This window comes from Coffea arabica, chromosome 4e, assembly GCF_036785885.1.
Source record: "Coffea arabica cultivar ET-39 chromosome 4e, Coffea Arabica ET-39 HiFi, whole genome shotgun sequence".
Classification (NCBI taxonomy): Eukaryota; Viridiplantae; Streptophyta; class Magnoliopsida; order Gentianales; family Rubiaceae; genus Coffea; species Coffea arabica.
The window spans coordinates 14,025,873-14,045,215 of NC_092317.1; the positions used below are offsets into that span (position 1 = coordinate 14,025,873).

General features: G+C 32.6%; 2 protein-coding genes across 2 annotated transcripts; both read left to right on the top strand.

The window, feature by feature from the left end:
* Positions 1 to 2,317: 2,317 nt before the first annotated feature.
* On the top strand, positions 2,318 to 2,794 carry LOC113740819 (putative RING-H2 finger protein ATL36). Its single transcript, XM_027268338.1, has one exon. It carries the CDS (start codon positions 2,318 to 2,320, stop codon positions 2,792 to 2,794), a length of 477 nt encoding a protein of 158 aa, XP_027124139.1.
* Positions 2,795 to 17,223: 14,429 nt separating this feature from the next.
* LOC113740820 (UDP-glycosyltransferase 90A1-like) lies at positions 17,224 to 18,868 on the top strand. The gene has a single exon (XM_027268339.2). It carries the CDS (start codon positions 17,287 to 17,289, stop codon positions 18,679 to 18,681), a length of 1,395 nt encoding a protein of 464 aa, XP_027124140.1. The 5' UTR covers positions 17,224 to 17,286; the 3' UTR covers positions 18,682 to 18,868.
* The last annotated feature ends 475 nt before the right edge of the window (positions 18,869 to 19,343 follow it).

The following is a 19,343-nucleotide window of genomic DNA, read 5'->3' on the forward strand; positions in this document are numbered from 1 at the left end:
CCAACATATATCATTGGCATTTACAATTCTGATCTGGCCAAGTTAATTCCGCGCGCATTTGAAAAACTTTAGAAAAAAATCTTTCAAAATATCTCTCACGCTTTGCTAAATTAATTTTTTCATTTGTCACTTTTAAAATTATAACTTTGCATTTCTTATAAAATTAAATTGATAAAATTTAGTTCCAACTTAGATTTTTGACTATTTTTTATCTTGAATCTATCACGTGAACCACACATGATTATTTTTTTTAGAGACAAAAAAGTTAGATTCCATTTATAGTTAAATAAATGACCCGATCTATATTCATTTTTGTCTCTAAAAGAATAAGATCTGATTCCAACTCTATTTATTTTTTCCTAAAAAATTGAGATCTAATCCAATTCATATTTATTTTTGCCACTAAAAGAATGGAGTCTAACCATTTTGTACATAAAAAAAGATTACATGTGGATCGTGTAATCAAACAAAAAAGTGATTGAAAATTTCTGTTGGTCCCAAATTTTGCTAACTTCAATTTATAAAGTACGTAAAGTTAATAATTTAAAAATAAAGATTTTTTTTTAATTTTATTTAGTGTGAGTAGGAGGATTCGAACTTGAAATCTCTTACTTCCCCTCTCTTCCCACAAACCCATTCATGATTCTAGAAGTGAAGGACGAAAAACTTTTATTTGGCAAAATGCAAAGAATGTTTTGGACGATGTTTTCAAAACTTTAACAAGTATTTGAAATTGTGAATTTAAAAGTCAACATTGATCCATATTAGCAGTATTAATGTGAACCACAAATTAATTGTCTTGCATGGCTAAGATGGCTCTGCGTTCTAGAACACATAGCCCACTGAATCTTTGATGAATGCCTTTCCCTTTCCATTTTTTCTTCCCCTAAGGTGATAGGGGACCATGAATATGGAAATTATTCCTTTTAACTTTGTTAAGAAATTAGTACTACTAGAATTTGTCGTACATTAGAAAATTCAACATTCGTGTCTCAATTGGGACATGATAGCGTAATCTTTTCCACATGATAACACGGCAAGACGAAAGTTCTATAAAAAAAAAAAAAAAGTTGATTAAAAATATGAAGTAAAAGAACCTAATCTATAAAATCACAAAATGTCGGACTAAATTAAGAGCAAGTCACTACATTTTAGCATTCAAAGTCCATTTTCGTTGCTTATCCGCCCATTTAATTTCTAACTGTTTTCTTCTTCGGAATGTTCATCAAACTTGAAGTTTTGTCAAATTGTAAAGTTGACAAAATAATGAGATATTGTACAAATTATAACAAAAAATTATCATGTATATAAACATAGGTTAGTAGCCCTAAACAAAAGCATTAAATGGTGCCTTATATTACTCCAACGATTATTGAGCTAATCTATTGGTGCAAACTAATTACCTCGTTGGCTAATTTTAACTTTGATATAGTTGGAGGATTCGATAACTTTTTTGTTATAATAGAGCAGAATTATGATCAATTCAACCACATTGATCTTACAATCAGCACACCATTGAGCAATATTATAATTAACCATACAAAAGTATCAGTTACAAATACACTATCCTATTTACCTAAATTAATCTATTCATGGAAAACGAAATTTGAAGTCCAGTCTAGTACTTAATAATCTTGGATTCAAGTTTCCCTCCCCCTCTCTGCTTATTAAATTTCACCTTTCCCCTGTTGAGAAAGGAAAAAAAAAAACTCCGGCTGTTGTTGCAATCCTTTACCCAACCGAGGTGTAAGAAACAAATTATAGTCACCTAATTAGTGGTTGCTTGTTACTTGTCAAATGACACAATTTTGCATTGAAATTTAGCCTCAGGCTACTTGGAAGATTCCAATAAATTATTAACGCAAATCTTATAATATACTTTTCAAGCTTCTTGGTCTTTTAATTATAGTAAACGTTAAAGGTCCATTTCAACCTAAGAATTTCTTGATCATATTTCAAACGTAAAATAAAAGAAGAAAAAGACAACCAAACCAACTAAGGCTACTGTACTTGTAGCAAAATGGCATTTTTTTGGTTTTGTTACCCACCAAACGTTTCTGACTCTCAACCAACACCTGTAAACAGAGCTCCTTCTTCAAATTTTTTTTTTTTTGGTCTCCATCCAAAATTATTTTTCAAGGGTGAAACAAGTCTTGTTTCTTCGATAACATCGAAATTCTGGTTTCTGAACTACCATGGATTTGCAGATGAAAAAAACTTTCTATACTTTTCTTGGAATTCTTGGTTTTCCCATGAAACTTTAGAAGAAGGTAGAAAAGGGTTTTCCTTTTCTTGTTGGATGAAAGAAAACACGGGCATGGAAATTGTTATCTCAGTGACACTATTGTTAGTGGGCATAGCTGTTTTAGTAATCATTCATGTGTGTATTGTGAGTAGAGCTTTCAGAAGAAATACTACTACAAATGGAGTTGGTGGAGCTGTTGTTCACAGAAATGCTAGAAGAAGTCCAAGCATGTCTGAAGATGAAATCAAGAAATTGCCCAGTTTTGATTACAATATTAGCATTGAGGAAGAAAGAGAGGATAGCAACAGCAGCAGCAGAAGCAGAAGCACTCTGGAATGTGCCGTGTGTTTGGAGAATTTCAAGGAAGGTGAAAAGTGCAGATTGTTGCCAAAATGTAATCACTGTTTTCATGCTGATTGCATTGATTCATGGTTGGCAAAAACAGCAGCTTGCCCAGTTTGTAGAACAGATGCTGCCATTTCACCCGAAATAGAAAGTCAACACAGAAATATTGATGATCAGATGGTGCTTGGAGTTGAATTGACATAAGGGAGAAAGCTTCTGTTTCTTAATTGATTTCTTTCCTTCATGGTCGGCAAAAACAGCAGCTTGCCCAGGAACAGGTGCTGCAATTTCACCCAAAATTGGAAGTCAACACAGAAATATTGATGATCAGATGGTGCTTGGAGTTGAATTGACATAAGGGAGAAAGCTTCTGTTTCTTAATTGATTTCTTTCCTTCATGGTCGGCAAAAACAGCAGCTTGCCCAGTTTGTGGAACAGGTACTGCAATTTCACCCAAAATTGGAAGTCAACACAGAAATATTGATGATCAGATGGTGCTTGGAGTTGAATTGACATAAGGGAGAAAGCTTCTGTTTCTTAATTGATTTCTTTCCTTCGTCTCTTCTTCTTCTTCCTCTTCTTCTTAAACTTTTGGTGAAAATAAAGATTGAAAATCATGGTTCGGACTTAGGAAAGTAGTTTAGTTTTTCCCCTCTTACACGCTCCAAATTGTTGCACACATACAGGATTTGGCAAGTCATCACAGTTTAGTGCTTTGATTCTTCTCCTTTATTTATTTATGTTTTTGTGTTGTCACATATAAGGTGCAGAAAAAACAAAACAAAACAAAACATGCAAGGTGCAGAAGAATAAAGCTTGCAGCTGGTTTTGCCAGAAGACCACGAAAATTACCTAGGGCATTTAGTTTTATCTTTGAAACAATTTGTGCTGGTCAATTTAAGGTTTTGCCTGCAAAAGATTCTATAAACTCTTTATCTAAAACAAGGTGCACAATATAATTGCTAACTTTATCCTGCATTGTGCATTGTGGAAGGTAAGAAAGGGTTTATGAGGCCCACTCCTGTCACCACACACCTGCAATATAAACAACTTTATGTTATTCCTTTAGGTATGAGGAAGAAAAGGAAAAATTTGTACTTATTTCTTGAAAAAATTTTATCTGGGGCAAACGGAATATCTTAAAGATATATAGAGAAAAAGATATAGTCTACAATATGGTTTTGGATAATCCTTCATTTCATCGGTAAAGTCAAGGGAAAATTTTGCCAAAGGAAAAGAAAGCGATTGGGACAATTTGCATCTTATCTTGGACTGTATCTATCTCACATAACTTTCAAAAGGAACATCAGAAAGAGGTGTGAACTTGCTCAAAAAAAAAAAAAAAAAACGAACGTTTCCGTCAACAAAGATAGGCTGGCCCAAAATAAGCCCAGTTTAGCAGTCAAATTTGGAATGAAGATTATCTTGAGCTTAATCAGGTTATTGTGAGGGACCAGGTTACACTTTGAAGCCCTCCCCTTCCCCTGTTTCCACTTGTAACATTTTGAGATTTTTCTTAAACAAAGAAATGGGGGAAATATCTATAAATACCATATGAAATCAGATGATTTATCAATATCATAATTCATTTCAGTTTTGAATATGGTTTACACAGCCATAAACGCCAGAGTATGACTTTAAACAGAGGGGGCAAGGGGAAGAATGGGGAGAGCTGAGTTAGGTAGAATGCAGCTATAACTGGAGATCAAAAGTTCAAATTCTTGCACTTGCAATTAAATTCAAAGAATTTGTAGTAATACATTCTTTTAGTCTAGAGATGGATATCTCTTCTTCTAACTCTCATGGTCCAATTGGAATTTTCTTTACTATAAGTTAGAGTAGGAGTAGTCTATAGATATGTGGATTCATAAAAAAAGAAAAAAGAAAAGACTGAACTTGTAGATTATCTCCGCATGAACTTAAAAAGAAACAAATCGAGAATAGTGGAAGTATGCCTATAGAATATGAAGGCACATATCAACGATAAAGAAAACAAAGACAATACGACCACTGCAATTCTTTAAGACAAATATAAGGATAGGTCAACGTGAAGCAAATAATTAAATGTGCAAAATAATTTTCTTGAAGAAACTTATATAAAAGGATCAATAAATCTCAATTGTTTAAAGATAAATTAAAATATATAACAAGAATAGAATTAAGAGTTCAAGCAAAAGTGATGATGGAAAAGATTTCCAAGGTGCTTACGAATTTCATAATAGCTAAAGATATATAGGAGTCTAGAATAAGAGCGTTAAATCAAGAAAATACTGCTAATTGCTAAAAAGCAATATTGTAAGCAACAAAACTCGGTTTGGATGAAAAACCATTTAACAGATCAATTCTAGTTTGGTCAGAGGGTTGGTTCATTGGTGAACAGATTCATGTTGAAGCTAATACATGCATGTTGTTTAAGGATACTCTTTTCTATATTTTTTACCAAAGAAAAGAATCACTATAGGTGAATTGTGGAAGAAGGCCTCAGCTGCTAAAGACCAAATGGCGGATATTCAAAATTAAATGTAAACAAGTGTTTATGAATCTGTTTTATAGAGGATTTAAACTTTTAATATGTGGATGGGATTTTTTTCATTTAAAAAAATGGTAACAACTTTAACTTTCTCCTATTTTGAAGGAAATGCAGAGGACCCATCTTGGCCACGTAAAATTCGGGGGGAAAAGACATACCTTTTTTCACTTAAATGCGAGAACACTTACAATATCTTATTCTGGGGGTATTTGACTAGGTAATGCAAGGGTTTATAAGGGAAAAGTCAATCTAGATGAGAGGAGTGATTTGGCACACCTTCTAAATTATCTATATATCTATATAAATTTGAGAAGGGATTTTTAGCAACAATCCTTCGCAAATCTTCCCACTCTCAACTCTATTTTTCTAATATTTTACATTTAATTTATTTCGTAAAAAATATTATGGGCACGTTACTCCCCCCACGTTTTCCTCAAACAAGAAGTTAACTTCCACTAACACTCCTTACACACCTTACTCCAACTAACACTCCTCACCCACCTTCCCACTACAATAAACATTTTCGCAGATCATCTCCATGAAGGCAAGGTATACTGGTTTTAAAATATATATGTAATTCCGGCAGATCTTAAATATCGGCTTGCACCACATCAGTACCAATTATCATTTGGAAACGATACGAATATAGTGAATATTTTAGATGATTGTGGAACCATACCCCGTTTCAAGTTTAATCTGGTCAAACTAAGAGATACAGAACAACACATGGACAATGATTTGCAATTGATAGGTATTTCATTCTTAATTAACCATACTTCTATTTAAGTTGTATATTTGAACTGGTATTACTTATACTTTTTGATCTTTTGCAGATGTAATTGGTTTAGTTGTATCTGTTGGTTCACACTATCAAACATCTATCAATGATAAAACTAAGTGTGACATACTTTTACTTGACAAAAGGTTAGTTAATAGATTCAATATCTTTAAAATATTTTATATTCTGCAAAATTTGATTTATACTTATCAAAATTCTCTAAATGAAGTTTGACAGTAGTTCGGTTGACTTTTTGTGATAAATTTGCAACTGATGACGGTGAACACTTGCCTCAAACTGTTACAAAAAACAATGTTTTGCTAGCCTATGGTATTTGTGTGAGAAATTATAAAGGTAATTCAATTTATTTTCACTTTATTTTATTTAATTTTTATAGTTTATCAATAATATAGCACATTGTGCAGGACCCACTTTATACTATTCGAGCAAGCAAATTGTATGTCAATTACTACTTGGATTTTGCTCAATACTTACACAGTTGGTAAGTTTTTCAAATACCAAAATATTAAATTATTAATAATATTTCATACCCTTACGAATATGTATTTGAAAAATTTGCAGGTTTGAGAATGATAAATGTGCTCAGAAATTAGTGACGTGGTTGCGGTCATGCAATTTTACAATGTCCCAAGCATTGTTGATATCAAATGCTAAGAGAATATCGATATCCGAATATGCAGTTCTACCTACGGTACAATTCCTCTCAATTAATTAAGTAATGAATAAGTATCTACATGTAGTTTCGAATTAATAATTGTAATCTATACATTCTTCGGATGGTTTTAGGTTAAATATTTTCGGATGCTTGCTTACATTCAATGTATCAACATAGATAATATGTTCCATGAGTTATGCAAAAATTGTGGACAACCATGTCAATCTTATTTTACAAAATGTGTATACATTGTAATGATGTAGTCGACATTATTGTCAGGTAATTATTTTCATATATTTTGAATTTTAATATAATTTTTTGCATGATATATCACAATTTTTTTTTAATAGATACAATGTTAACATAGAAGTTAGAGATTCCAGTAGTAACCTATACCTCACTCTTCAAGACAAGCATGCACGATTCATGTTTCGTTGTGATGCTTCTTATCTTAGAGATTTAAAAACAAATGTATACATTATTTATATGTATATATTTTTATATAATATTATTTACAAACTGTCTAAAACAAAATATAATTTTGAATTATGTATGCTTTTAATTGTCAGGAAAATAGAGGTGCATAGTTCGACCAACACATTAATTCATGTAAAAATCGTGCATTCTCATTTATAGTACGAATTTCACAAAAATCAACAGAATTAATTAAACCCCCAATACTGGCATTCGTACTCAGAGGTGATTGGTGTGAAGAATGTTCATACCTTCGTAGAAGATTATCAAATCAAAGGCAAAATGTTTGTAAGTATTTCATTTACTTATCAAATTAAATATTCAATTATATTTAATTGGACCCTTATGTCGCTCAATTTATGATATAGACTTCTATTTTTTTTTTCAGGATCCAACCTTCATCAAAGTGATAGTTTATAAATAATAGAGATGTTTTATCATATATTGAACTATTGTTAAAAAGTTTCATTTTTTTAAATATACTTTCATGTGCCCGTGATTATAATATTTTATTTTTTTAAAATTCCTCCATAGATTGTAATTTTTTTCAAAAATATAATCTACTGTGCGTAGCACGGGTATTTATACTAGTTTTAATAATAAGGTATAGGATTTGAAATCACAATCTATCGTTCAGAAAGAGATTTTAAATTCTTCCTGTGATCAACTTGTTTGATTTCTCTAAACTTTTATGGAGGGAAGAATATTATAGGCTTCATATGAATTAGTTATTTTAGAGGTGTTTTTCAAAAAAATTATTGTAGCATTTTAATTACTTAATTTACCTATTTGGCCATGGAATCGATTCAATGTTGCTGTTGTCAACACACAATGAATTTTTTGAAAAACATAGTTAACACAAAATTTAAAATTTTCAAAATTTTTTTAAAAAATAATATATGATAAAGCTTTCCAAACATAATAAAAGTTTCAAAGTTAGCCTTGTTTAGATTGCTATTTTTTCAAAACATTTCTCCAGTTTCTGTGGATAGTCATTCTGCATATTTTTCAATCATCTTTATTTCACATATACCACATTCTAAAAAGCGCAAAAATAATTTTTTTTTCAAAAACTCTCTTGAAAATTAGATCCAATCAACCTTTTAGAAACATGATCCATATGTGACAAGATATAAAACATGTAAGCTTTTAAAACTTCTAATTGAAATCTTCAAGTCAAATTTGATCGTTGTTATTTTTTTATTATATATTCAAAATGCCCTCTTTAATGTTTAATTATTATCATAAAATAAGCAATTTAACGGGTTAGCATGTCAACTTGCAGGTTAACCCAACCCAGCTCATTTACATTCGTGTAACTAACAGGTTGATCCAAAAATGACCCACTAAAGTTCGGATTGTTATTAAATGAAAACTTTAAATGAATGAGTCCAAGGAGGGCAGTTACCTTGGTTAAGGTAGAATTTCAACCATAGAGATGAAAAAAAGGGTATTGTTTGGCAAAGATAAGTTTAAATTAAAGTTTTGTTTTGTTCCAACAAGATAATTGAAGTTTAAAGGTGCCCAATCTCAATAAAAAAATCCTCATTAAATTTAAAATTAGGCATTTTATGGATTGTGTTTTGGGGAGAGCTGTTATCAGAATATTATTGTAACACTTTATTGTAACACTTTATTATAAAGAGTATGGTGTAACAAGAAAGTGGTTGAAAAAAGCGGTAAAAGAATCTTATGAAAAAATTTATGAATTGTATGTTCCTTTTTATTTGGGGCAAAAATAAGTTAAATTCGAAAATTTCTCAATTTGAACTTGTAAACCTGGAGAAATTAAGGAAACTGGTTTGGCCCAAAAACATGGAACACCCACAAGATCATGGTCCACTCACGAAATAGAAATACTACTATTGGGCTGACTTTGAATTTGTCAAATTTTTGCGGTCTCATTGGGGAAGTTTTTTTTTTTTTTTTGTAGGAACATTGGGAAAGTTACTTCGAAGTAGAACACATCAATGGAATGCCAGATTTTTATTTTTTTGGCTCTATGGAAAGGGGAAACTAAGGAATGGCAATGGGGCAGGGGTGGGGTGGGTGACTCCACCCCTGCCCACCCCGTTGTCTAATATTACTCCTCGCTCCTGTCCTGACCCCACCCCGTTTCCCTGGGGACTAATGAAAATTTAATATATTATTGTATTGTAACTAAAATTTAGTTAAAAAAATAAGTATTTAAATATTAACACATTGCTCAGTCATTATTTATTGTAATTTTATAATTAAAACTCATAAAAATAATCAAATAAAAGCTATTTAAATACAGTGTGACATGATAAGACAAACACAACTAAAGTAATCGTATTTTCATTTTTTAGAAAAATACAATCACTAAATCATTATTGTGTTTTTTTTTAAGAAAAAACTCTTTTTTGGTTTAAGTATAATTAGAAATTTAGTACAAATGTACTAGTAAATTTAGTATAACTAATTAATAATTTCTATTAGTAGATATGTATATTATTAGTATAATTGATAATATTAAGTATGTTATATGTACTAATATACATTATATAATACTTATAACTCATAATATTATTATTATTATAAATTTATAACTAATTAAATTATATATATAATTTTTTAATGGGTGGTGGGGTGGGGGATAGGGCGGGGATATACTTCCCCGCTCCTCGCCCATTTTTTAATTGGGCGGGCGGGAGGGGGAATTTTCACCCCACCCGCCCCATTAACCTCCCGTGAGCAGCCATCCCAATTGACATCTCTAGGGAAACTTTAAAAGTGACATAAAGGATATCCTACTCAAACATGCGTGCATAGAATTTTTTTTCTAGTAATTCCATTTTTTCTTTTCTTGGCTACCATTTTTGAAGGGAAAAGACGCAAAAAAAAAAAAAAAGATCAGTAAGATGAAAAAAATATGTGCATGATGAATTATACACTAAAAGCATAAGATCGCATGTAAAATATTTTTTGCTTAGATTGCATTTTTTTAGAAGAATTTTATAAAAAGACCTTCCTAGTGAACATGTATGGCCTTTAAAATAGAAAAAAGTGAAAAATATGAGAAGTCGTGTATATGAAACAGAAATGATTAAGAAACGTGTTTAGAAGATGAGTAGCCAGAAAGAAAAACTCAAGAATTAACTTAAGAGGTAATGTAAAATAAGAGAAACTCAAGAATTAACTTAAGAATTAACTGTCCTCAAGTTAAGTTCAGCTGATCGAGCCTAGTTCGTAAGCGTTGCAAAATTTAGTATTTAACTTCTTTTCAATTTTGAAATACTTAAAAGTCAACAATTTGTATATTTTTTGTATTTTCAATTTTGATAACTAAAGGCCCTAGAATCATCAATCTGATGACAATAGAGGCTTATCAAATCAAACTCAAGCAGCTTCCCCAAACAATATCACCGAAGGATTTTACTAATTCAACAATTGCTATAAAATTTCCTTTGATGGTGAACTGTAGAAAAAGACTCATTTTGTATGCTACTAAATCAAGAAACTAAAAAAACAAGTTTGTTGTTCTCTTAATCAGTCTAGTTTACCAAGATATAGAAAGATTACATTTTGTTTTTTGTTAAACAATCAGTCTAGCTTACGACGATAAAGAAAGATTACATTACTGCACCATTTGAATTTTTTTTTAGACAGTACTTCTTGTTAAAAGCCACCAATACAGTTTTATAGGACAAGGGGCACGGACGGTTGCACTTCCCCCAACGGTTTTGGCTATTTTCAATAGTGCGTAACTTTGGTTACACACGGCGTAACTTTGTTTGCACAACGTGTAACTTTAGTACAAAATTTTGCGGGCCTCACACACGGTGTGAAAATCGATGCACAACTTGTTATCTGGACTGCACAAAATTTTTTGAACAAATCATGGTCATTAACTGCTCAGGGACGGGCCATTTCCCAGTTTTATATGTATCATTCAAGTTTAAGCGATTAGGGGAAAATCTTTAGGGCGAATATATTATTTGACTTCACTACTGATGTATGAGTAGCCTAACGAAGAAATATGGATTAAATAATCCATGTTGGTTCAATTAGTAAAATTGAATAATTTTCTCATAAAAGTCATCGGGATATGTTGTGTCTCGTGATGCTGATCAAAATGAAACTAAGCCTATCATGTCAATTGACCCTAGTGGGCCGAATTTTGAAATTTCCAAACTCAAGCCCAGTTAAAAACATAAAAATCGGGTTATGGTTTGGCCCTTTTAGGTTTATAAAAGGGCTCAAGCTCATCTCTTTATGTTTGTTGGAGTCAGGCCGAGAGAAAGATTAGGCATTAGGCCTTGCGCACATTGGGCTTTGTTCTGACATTCATACGTTAAAATATTATATATCATTAAAATCACAAATTATTAATTGAATATATCAAGTTTAGATAATTAAGGCAAGACAACCATAAGTGAAACCATCCAAATCTTTCATTACAGAGAGAGAGAGAGAGAGAGAGAGAGAGTAGCATACTGGCATTTCATTGCACGTCAACGAAAATAGATATACATGTAGACGCCATATATAAATTACTAAATGGTATTACAGAATTGAATTGCGTTGATTTGTATTTTTCCCAGCATGTACATCATAAACATCTTGTCCTCAGTACTGTTTTTTATTGCATTGGTAACATGATTTTTCCTCATCATGAACAGAACGTGGATAAACAAAAAGACGATACCAGCGGCTTAACATGATTTTTTCTCGAAGCAAGCAAAGCTGCATGCTAAATTGCTGGCATCTGGTGAAGTAAAACAAAGTGCCAATTAAGTCTCGTTCCATTCATTACCAAGTCAAAATTGTAGGAAGTATTGAATGTTTACAAAACTTGGCTTTGTCTAAGGGATGATTATTTTATAGGGTACTGAAAAAATAATGTTCAATTCAGACAGTGCTCATACAAATGGAAGTACTAAATATGATGTGCATACTTAAATGGGTATTGAAAAATAAATTAAGGGACAACAAATAAGCGTCCATTGGATACTTAGTAAAAAAATCCTTAAAGATTTGCAAGTCCATGATGTAATCCTAATCGATATGTATGACTAATAAATTATTGGATTTCAGTTGAATACTGCTCACCTTAATTTGATAAGTCTTTTTCAATAATCCACCGGCAAAACTTAAACTATAGATTACAGATTCAGTTGCTTGAGAGAGTGAATTCCGATCGCAAATTAACAAGGTAATTGGATTACGAAACTACATTTGAAAGAAGTGGTCCTCATTGCATTAGTAATTGTCAACTCGCAGGAAGTTGTAATAGAAAATTGAGAAGTTTAAATCATAAATGTCAAAGTCTATTAGTTTCGTGAAAAAAAAATTGTATCTCACATTAGTTCAAAAGATAGAGTAAGAGCGTTTTATGTGGTACATAAGGGTCAATGTTAGAATCCTGACTTACATATTAGATTTTTTTGATAGATTTTCTCGAGTGTTTCTCCTATGGTGATATTAGAGTTAGGTTACAAGACTGGGTTAGTCATGGGCAGGTAAATTCTTTTTGGAGTTGGATTGGTGAAATTCGCTTCTTGAAGCTAAGGTGGACTTGCATGGAGTGTTAAAGTGGAATTGAAGAAGAGCTAATAAACTTGGATTTAATGTGAGAAATTTCTCGTGACAGGAAAGATTGTTAGGTTCAATATATAAATAAGGGATTGAAGTTTAACAGTTTAAACTTTTGGATCAATATTGAATTTTTGACTCACATATTGGACCCTTTTGATAAACTCTTTCGAGTGTTTCTCCCTAACAAAATTAAAGTTGTAAATTACATGCCTCCTATCTTTGATAGGTGTGATGATTAAGAGAACCTAGCTATGGTAAACTTTCATCGGTACAATGTTTATATCGGCTATAAATTAGCATATGATACATACAAACAGGATTTACATGACACGTGTCCTAGTTGGTTCAAAAGAATTGTAGACCATGGATGTAGGGTTTGAAAAGATGTGTAAACATGAAATGCTTAAGGTACTATGATAAACTTGTTTTAACTTATGATATGGGTAAAATTTGCCCAAAGTCATTTTCCGTGGCTCATCTCCAATTTTTTTTACTGTATTTTCTTATTCAAGGTATATAATAAGTTTTATAAGTGGAAAAAATCAAAGTGTTATAGGGAGGCAAAAGAGTTTGAAAGTCAAATTACGAACGTACAATTACCTAATTAACAGAGCCAGAGGTCCTGGGTACATTACAAATCTATTTATTTACTTGAATGATACATAAATGTATAGGTATGTGATATGTAAATATCGAGTCTGAACTGTGTCAATATCATCACAAGCAACAATTAAAAAGAAAAATAACATCCAATAATATGGCTGATCACATTTCTTCATATAATGAAAGTTATCATAAAATTAAAGAGATGATTAACCAAACATATTGTGGCTGCCAATGAACCTTACTCATTGTTTCAATTGTCAACTTGATCTACACCTATTCCCTCCACTCCCTATAAAAAACAATAAAAAGGAACAAAGAAAAAAAGAAAAGAGCAGTGTTTATATTTTGAAGAACATGATACACATAATAATTTACCGAAGACAAGCATTGATGCACCATGAAACATATCAAGTGTCGGCATCAAGTACTGCACCTATTCTTGATATAATGAAACGAAAAATAATATCCAATAATATGACTGATCGTATTTCTTCACATAATGAAAGTTACCACAAAATCAAAAAGATGATGAACCAAACATACTGTGGCTGCCAATGAACCTTACTCATTGTTTATAATTGTCAACTTGATCTGCACCTATTTCCTCCACTCCCTAACAAAAACAATAAAATGGAACAAAGACAAACAAAGAAAAGAGTAGTGTTTATATTTTGAAGAATGTGATACACAAAATAATTTACAGTAGACAAGCATTGATGTGCCATGAAACGTATCAAGTGTCTCATCAAGTTTTGCTATTTTTGGTATAGTATTTCTCCCACTCCCTAACAAAAATAATAAAATGGAACAAAGACAAAAAAAGAAAAGAGTAGTCTTCATATTTGAAGAATATGATACACAAAATAATTTACAGTAGACAAGCATTGATGTGCCATGAAATGTATCAAGTGTCGGCATCAAGTTTTGCTATTTTTGGTATAGTATTTCTTGTTATTTTAGTTTTAAGGTAGGCTTTTTGCTTCATAACACAACTTTTTGATATAGAGTTTCGCATAATTTGTTCTTCAAATGGCTAATTACTTAAGTTGGAACGGTCCATTTTAAGACAACATGTGATTAACAATATGCAAAATTAGTACTTAATTTTTTACGGGCTTTGCGTTCCATATGAATAAACGAGCTACTTCTCCAATCAAAGTCGCAAAATTCTTAAAATTCTAGATTACACCTTATTGTCCCTAATCCTTTGACCCTAATCCATACATTTTATATTACCCATTACATTGTTATCCTCACCTTCATTTCCTTCCTTTTTGTTTCTTTAGGTGCTTAAAACTTAAAAGTCTCGTGAACCCTTCACTTGAGTTCACCAACCTCTCATATAAATCTAGTAAACATAGACTAGAACATCAAAAAAAATGTCATAAACTCATTCTATAATTTTCATGACTTTTTGTTAAGTTTTTGAAAAAATAATGTTAAATTCAGAAAGTGCTCAAATGTGAAAGAACTTCAAATGTACTGCTTGTATATATACTAGAGAGGGGGTTTTGGCTAATGGGTGTTCCAATCAACAAATGCATCAGGTGTTAATTTCTTGAAAAAATGAAATTAATTTGGCACAATTATTAAGTGTAGGGTTGTAATTAATGTGAGTACATGCATTTGCATGATAAATTAGATGTATCTCAGGTGTAATAACGCATGACTCCAGGTCACCTTTTAAAAAATTCCATATGGTAATAGAAAGTAAATTAAGGTTCAAATTAGTGTCCATTGGATCCTTAGTAAAAAATCCTAAAAGATTTGCAAGTCCAACATCAATCCAGACGTAAATGCAATCCTAAAATTTATTCGATTTCCATTGACTTCAAATCATCTTTCTTAAATAAGATTTTTTTTCAATAATACACCGGCAAAATTCAAGCTTTGAATTCATAGATGGAGAGATGGATCAGTTCACAATGCTCGGACATACTGCAAATTCAGATATTTGACGGCAAGTGTTTTAAAATCCTAGTAGATAATGAAAAGAAGATTACCTGTTACTTGTTGGCTTGTGTTTTTGATATTTCGAGACCAAAAGTGATATAGAATTGATATTGAAAAAACTTCAGTTCTTTGAGAGTGTGAAATATTAAATAGCAAATTAACAATGTACTTGACCATGAAATTAATTACATGATAAAGAAGTGGTCCTCATTATTTACTGTCAACTAAGACAAAGTTGTAATAGAAGATTAGAGAAGTTGCCTCATAGATATCAAAGTCCAAGTTGCAAACTCCATCAAAATCTTCGATATTTCAAGCAATTAGCAAGGTGAGATGAATAACAGAAGCTAGCTTGGGTAGACTTTTATGGGTTCAAAATTTGTAAGATCCATAAATCAACCGGCATGATCTTGTATTTGTCAATCCTATGCCACTTGCAATCTTGTATACCTAAATGGTAGGACACATACAAACATAGATGGAACCAGAAAATATAAGTTGAGAGGGCGAACTTCAGTATATCTAAACTTACACATATAATCTAAAAACATTTTTAGCTTTCTGTCAGGGCAAGAATTTAAACTTATAAAGAGTGTTTTTGAAAATTTTTAATTTTATAAGAGAGAAAAATTAAATTTTATAAAACTTGGGGGGCTGGGGCCCCTTCCATCCTCCCCTAGTTCCGTCCTTGCATACAAATGGGTTTAAAATGCATATGTATAGTATTTTGCTCAAAAGATTTGTAGACAATCGATGTTGGCTGTACAAAAAAAAAAAAACACATGCATGTAAATGTCTTTTGGACTCCACATAAATTGCTCTTTAATAGCCCTCTACTAAACTAGTTTCAACCGATGATTTTGGTAATGTTTGCCCAACATTATCTACCACTGCTCATTACAAATCTCTGTAACCTACCCATACCATACTATAATACCAAATGTACAGTTTGCATGAATGGCGAGCCATTTATGTAACGAAATATATAAGTATCAACATACGGCATTATTGTCACCATCAACAGTTAGAAACTGCGATGACATTTAAAATCAAGAATAATCATGTTCCTTCATATACTATAGAAGTAAGAATCATCAAATAAGATAACCAAATGTGAATCGGTTGTCAAATGGACCTTGTTCCTTCTTCCCTCCCCCATGAAAGAAAAAAGAAGAAACATCAACAGTCATATTCTGCGAGAACCAAAGCATAATTTCTTGCCTTTTGTTTGCAAGGCAGGATCATGTGTTCCTGGAAGAGCTAAGTTGGGGGAGATGTACCATACGGACCATGGGTTGGAAAGATAGCCAGAACAATCAATTCAAAGTCTAAGTCCAACGCATGGCAACATAGGGTTAACAATATTCAAACTTAGCATATTGTTTATTTATAGGGCTTCGTGTCCCACGTGAATAAACATGCTACTTCGCCAATCAAAGGCAGCAAAATTCTTAAGTTTTTGGATCACCAATCTGCCTTATTGTCCCCAAACCTTGACTTTTTTTTTGTCCTTTTAGAGTAGTAATCCTAGATTATATAACTTCGTTTTAAATTAAAGGAATTGAAAGTCTAATTAAGCCTTCATCAAAAGTCAACGATCTGCCATATAAATCTAGTAAACAGACTGTAGAACAGGATTAAGACAGGTACGGCTGGGTTTGCTGTGGTTGAATACAATTGTTGCATTTCTTTCACAATTTGAAGTTGACTTGAAGACATGTTTGTATATGTGCATTGAATTGGTGCACACTAAAAAAATTTATGAGTATAACAATATTACAGAAGCATACATCATATTGTGTAAAATGTATGGTAATCTGACAATTGTATAAAAATTCTAATCCTATTGGACCTTGATCTGTTTAGGACTTTAGAAAGGCGCCATAATTTTTGTATAATTATAAATATTATATCAATTTAATTATATTAATTGACAAAATTAAATCTACATTCAAATTGTATGAATTTATACTAAAACTTATATAAAAAATAATAATATTAGATAGAACTCAACTTGTGAGTCCCGTTTCAGTGAGAGTCACTCCTATAAATGAAATGCACATGAGGTTGGAAGATCTCCAGGCCAAGACAGCGTTAGAAGTGATCATCATCTACAAACCATGGTTGCCATTTCTTCCCCACATTTTGTTATATTTCCTTTCATGGCGAAAGGCCACACCATTCCTCTTCTCTACCTTGCTCGCCTCCTTTGGCAGCGCCATGTCTCTGTCACAATATTCACCACCCCGGCAAACTCTCTCTCGATCCGAGCTACTCTCCATGATACTTCTATCTCCATTCTCGAACTAACCTTCCCAGAAAGCATTGATGGAATCCCATCAGGAGTTGAAAGTACTGATAAACTTCCATCTATGTCATTGTTTATTGACTTTGCAACTGCAACAAGACTCATGCAGCCACAATTTGAGCAAGCACTTGAGGGTCTCGAACCCGTCAGCTGTATCGTCTCTGATTACTTTATGGGATGGACTCAAGATTCTGGTGCAAAGCTGGGAATTCCTAGAATAGGTTTCTCTGGAATGAGCTGCTTTGGAATGACCATGTATGAAACACTTGGTAGACAGAAGCCACATGCTCTCACATCTTCACTTGATGAGCCCTTTTCGATTCCAAACTTCCCTAAATTGACCTTAACAAGGAGTTATTTTGATCCTCCATTCGATCAACTCGAACCAAAAGGTCCATGGGTCAATTTCATGATTGAGCAGACAATCGCACTCGCAAATAGCTATGGTTTAATTGTCAACAGCTTCTATGAGCTCGAATCTTCTTACATGGATTACTGGAATCGATGTATAGGACCTAAATCGTGGTGTCTTGGCCCTTTTTGCATTGCGAAAGCAAAGACGGTAGAAGACGAATCTACCAAGCCAAAGTGGAAGCAGTGGCTCGATGACAAAGTCATGATTGGAGAATCAGTTCTCTACGTAGCATTTGGCACTCAAGCAGAAGTATCAGAAGACCAGATTCTTGAAATAGCCAAGGGCTTAGAGCAATCTAATGTGAACTTCTTGTGGGTGATAAGATCAAAAGCCATGGAGATACTGAAAGGATTTGAAGAGAGGGTAAAAGATAGAGGGTTGATGGTGAAAGAGTGGGTTGATCAAATGGAGATACTTCAGCACAAGAGTGTAAAAGGATTCTTGAGTCATTGTGGATGGAATTCGGTCACCGAAGCCATATGTGCTGGAGTTCCCATTTTGGCAATGCCATTCATGGCTGAGCAATACCTGAATGCGAGACTTGTTGCTGAGGAGATCGGTGTTGGGCTGAGAATTAGGCCGAGCAACGGATCAGTAAGGGGCTTTGTGAAATCTGAGGAAGTGGAGAAGGGGGTTAGAGAAATGATGGAAGGTAGAAAAGGCGAGGAGATAAGGAAGAAGACGAAGAAGGTTGGAGAAGCTGCAGTCAATGCAATGAGAGAAGGTGGTTCCTCATGGAAAACTTTAGATCAACTCATCATTGATGTGAGTAACTATGAAGCAATTAGCTAGTTAAGAGAAAGATAACTCATGTAATCAACTATTTTACCAAGAGTGCTTCTCATGCCAATAGAGAAGCAAAACTTTGTTTCTTGTTCATCTCTTAAGTTGACAATACGGAGTCAACTCAGAATATCTGTACTATGTTTTTTCTTTCTGAGCTATGTAGAAGAAATGAAATTAAGTTTGATATTTTTAAGGTGGAGTTACGAATTTAAAGAATTAATGAAAGAAATAACAAGAATACTAAGCAAATTGCAGGCATGAGAAGGAAACATTTAATCCCTGTTTGATTATTTAGCAAAGAATTCAAAAATCTGTACTAAGTTGAATCATCCAAACAATCCCATTAAATCGAGTTCATCATATTTTTCCAATACTGGCTAAATCCTGCAAGAATGGTATATACGGGTTATCTAGGTAAAGTTAGAAGCAAAGCATTTGATCATAAACTAGGTGCTGGAATGATTCGCACTTGAACTCTGGTGTAGAATATATGATGGTAAAATATTCATTTTTATCATGTCTATACTTTACAAAGTGAAAGAATAATGATAACTCGAACTCGATTCTAGATGTGAACTGTTTAAAACATAATCCTTACAAAATAACAAATTTATTAAATTAGAACATAACTGGTCCTCTTATGTTTCTAGCCACTTGATGCCTTTTTA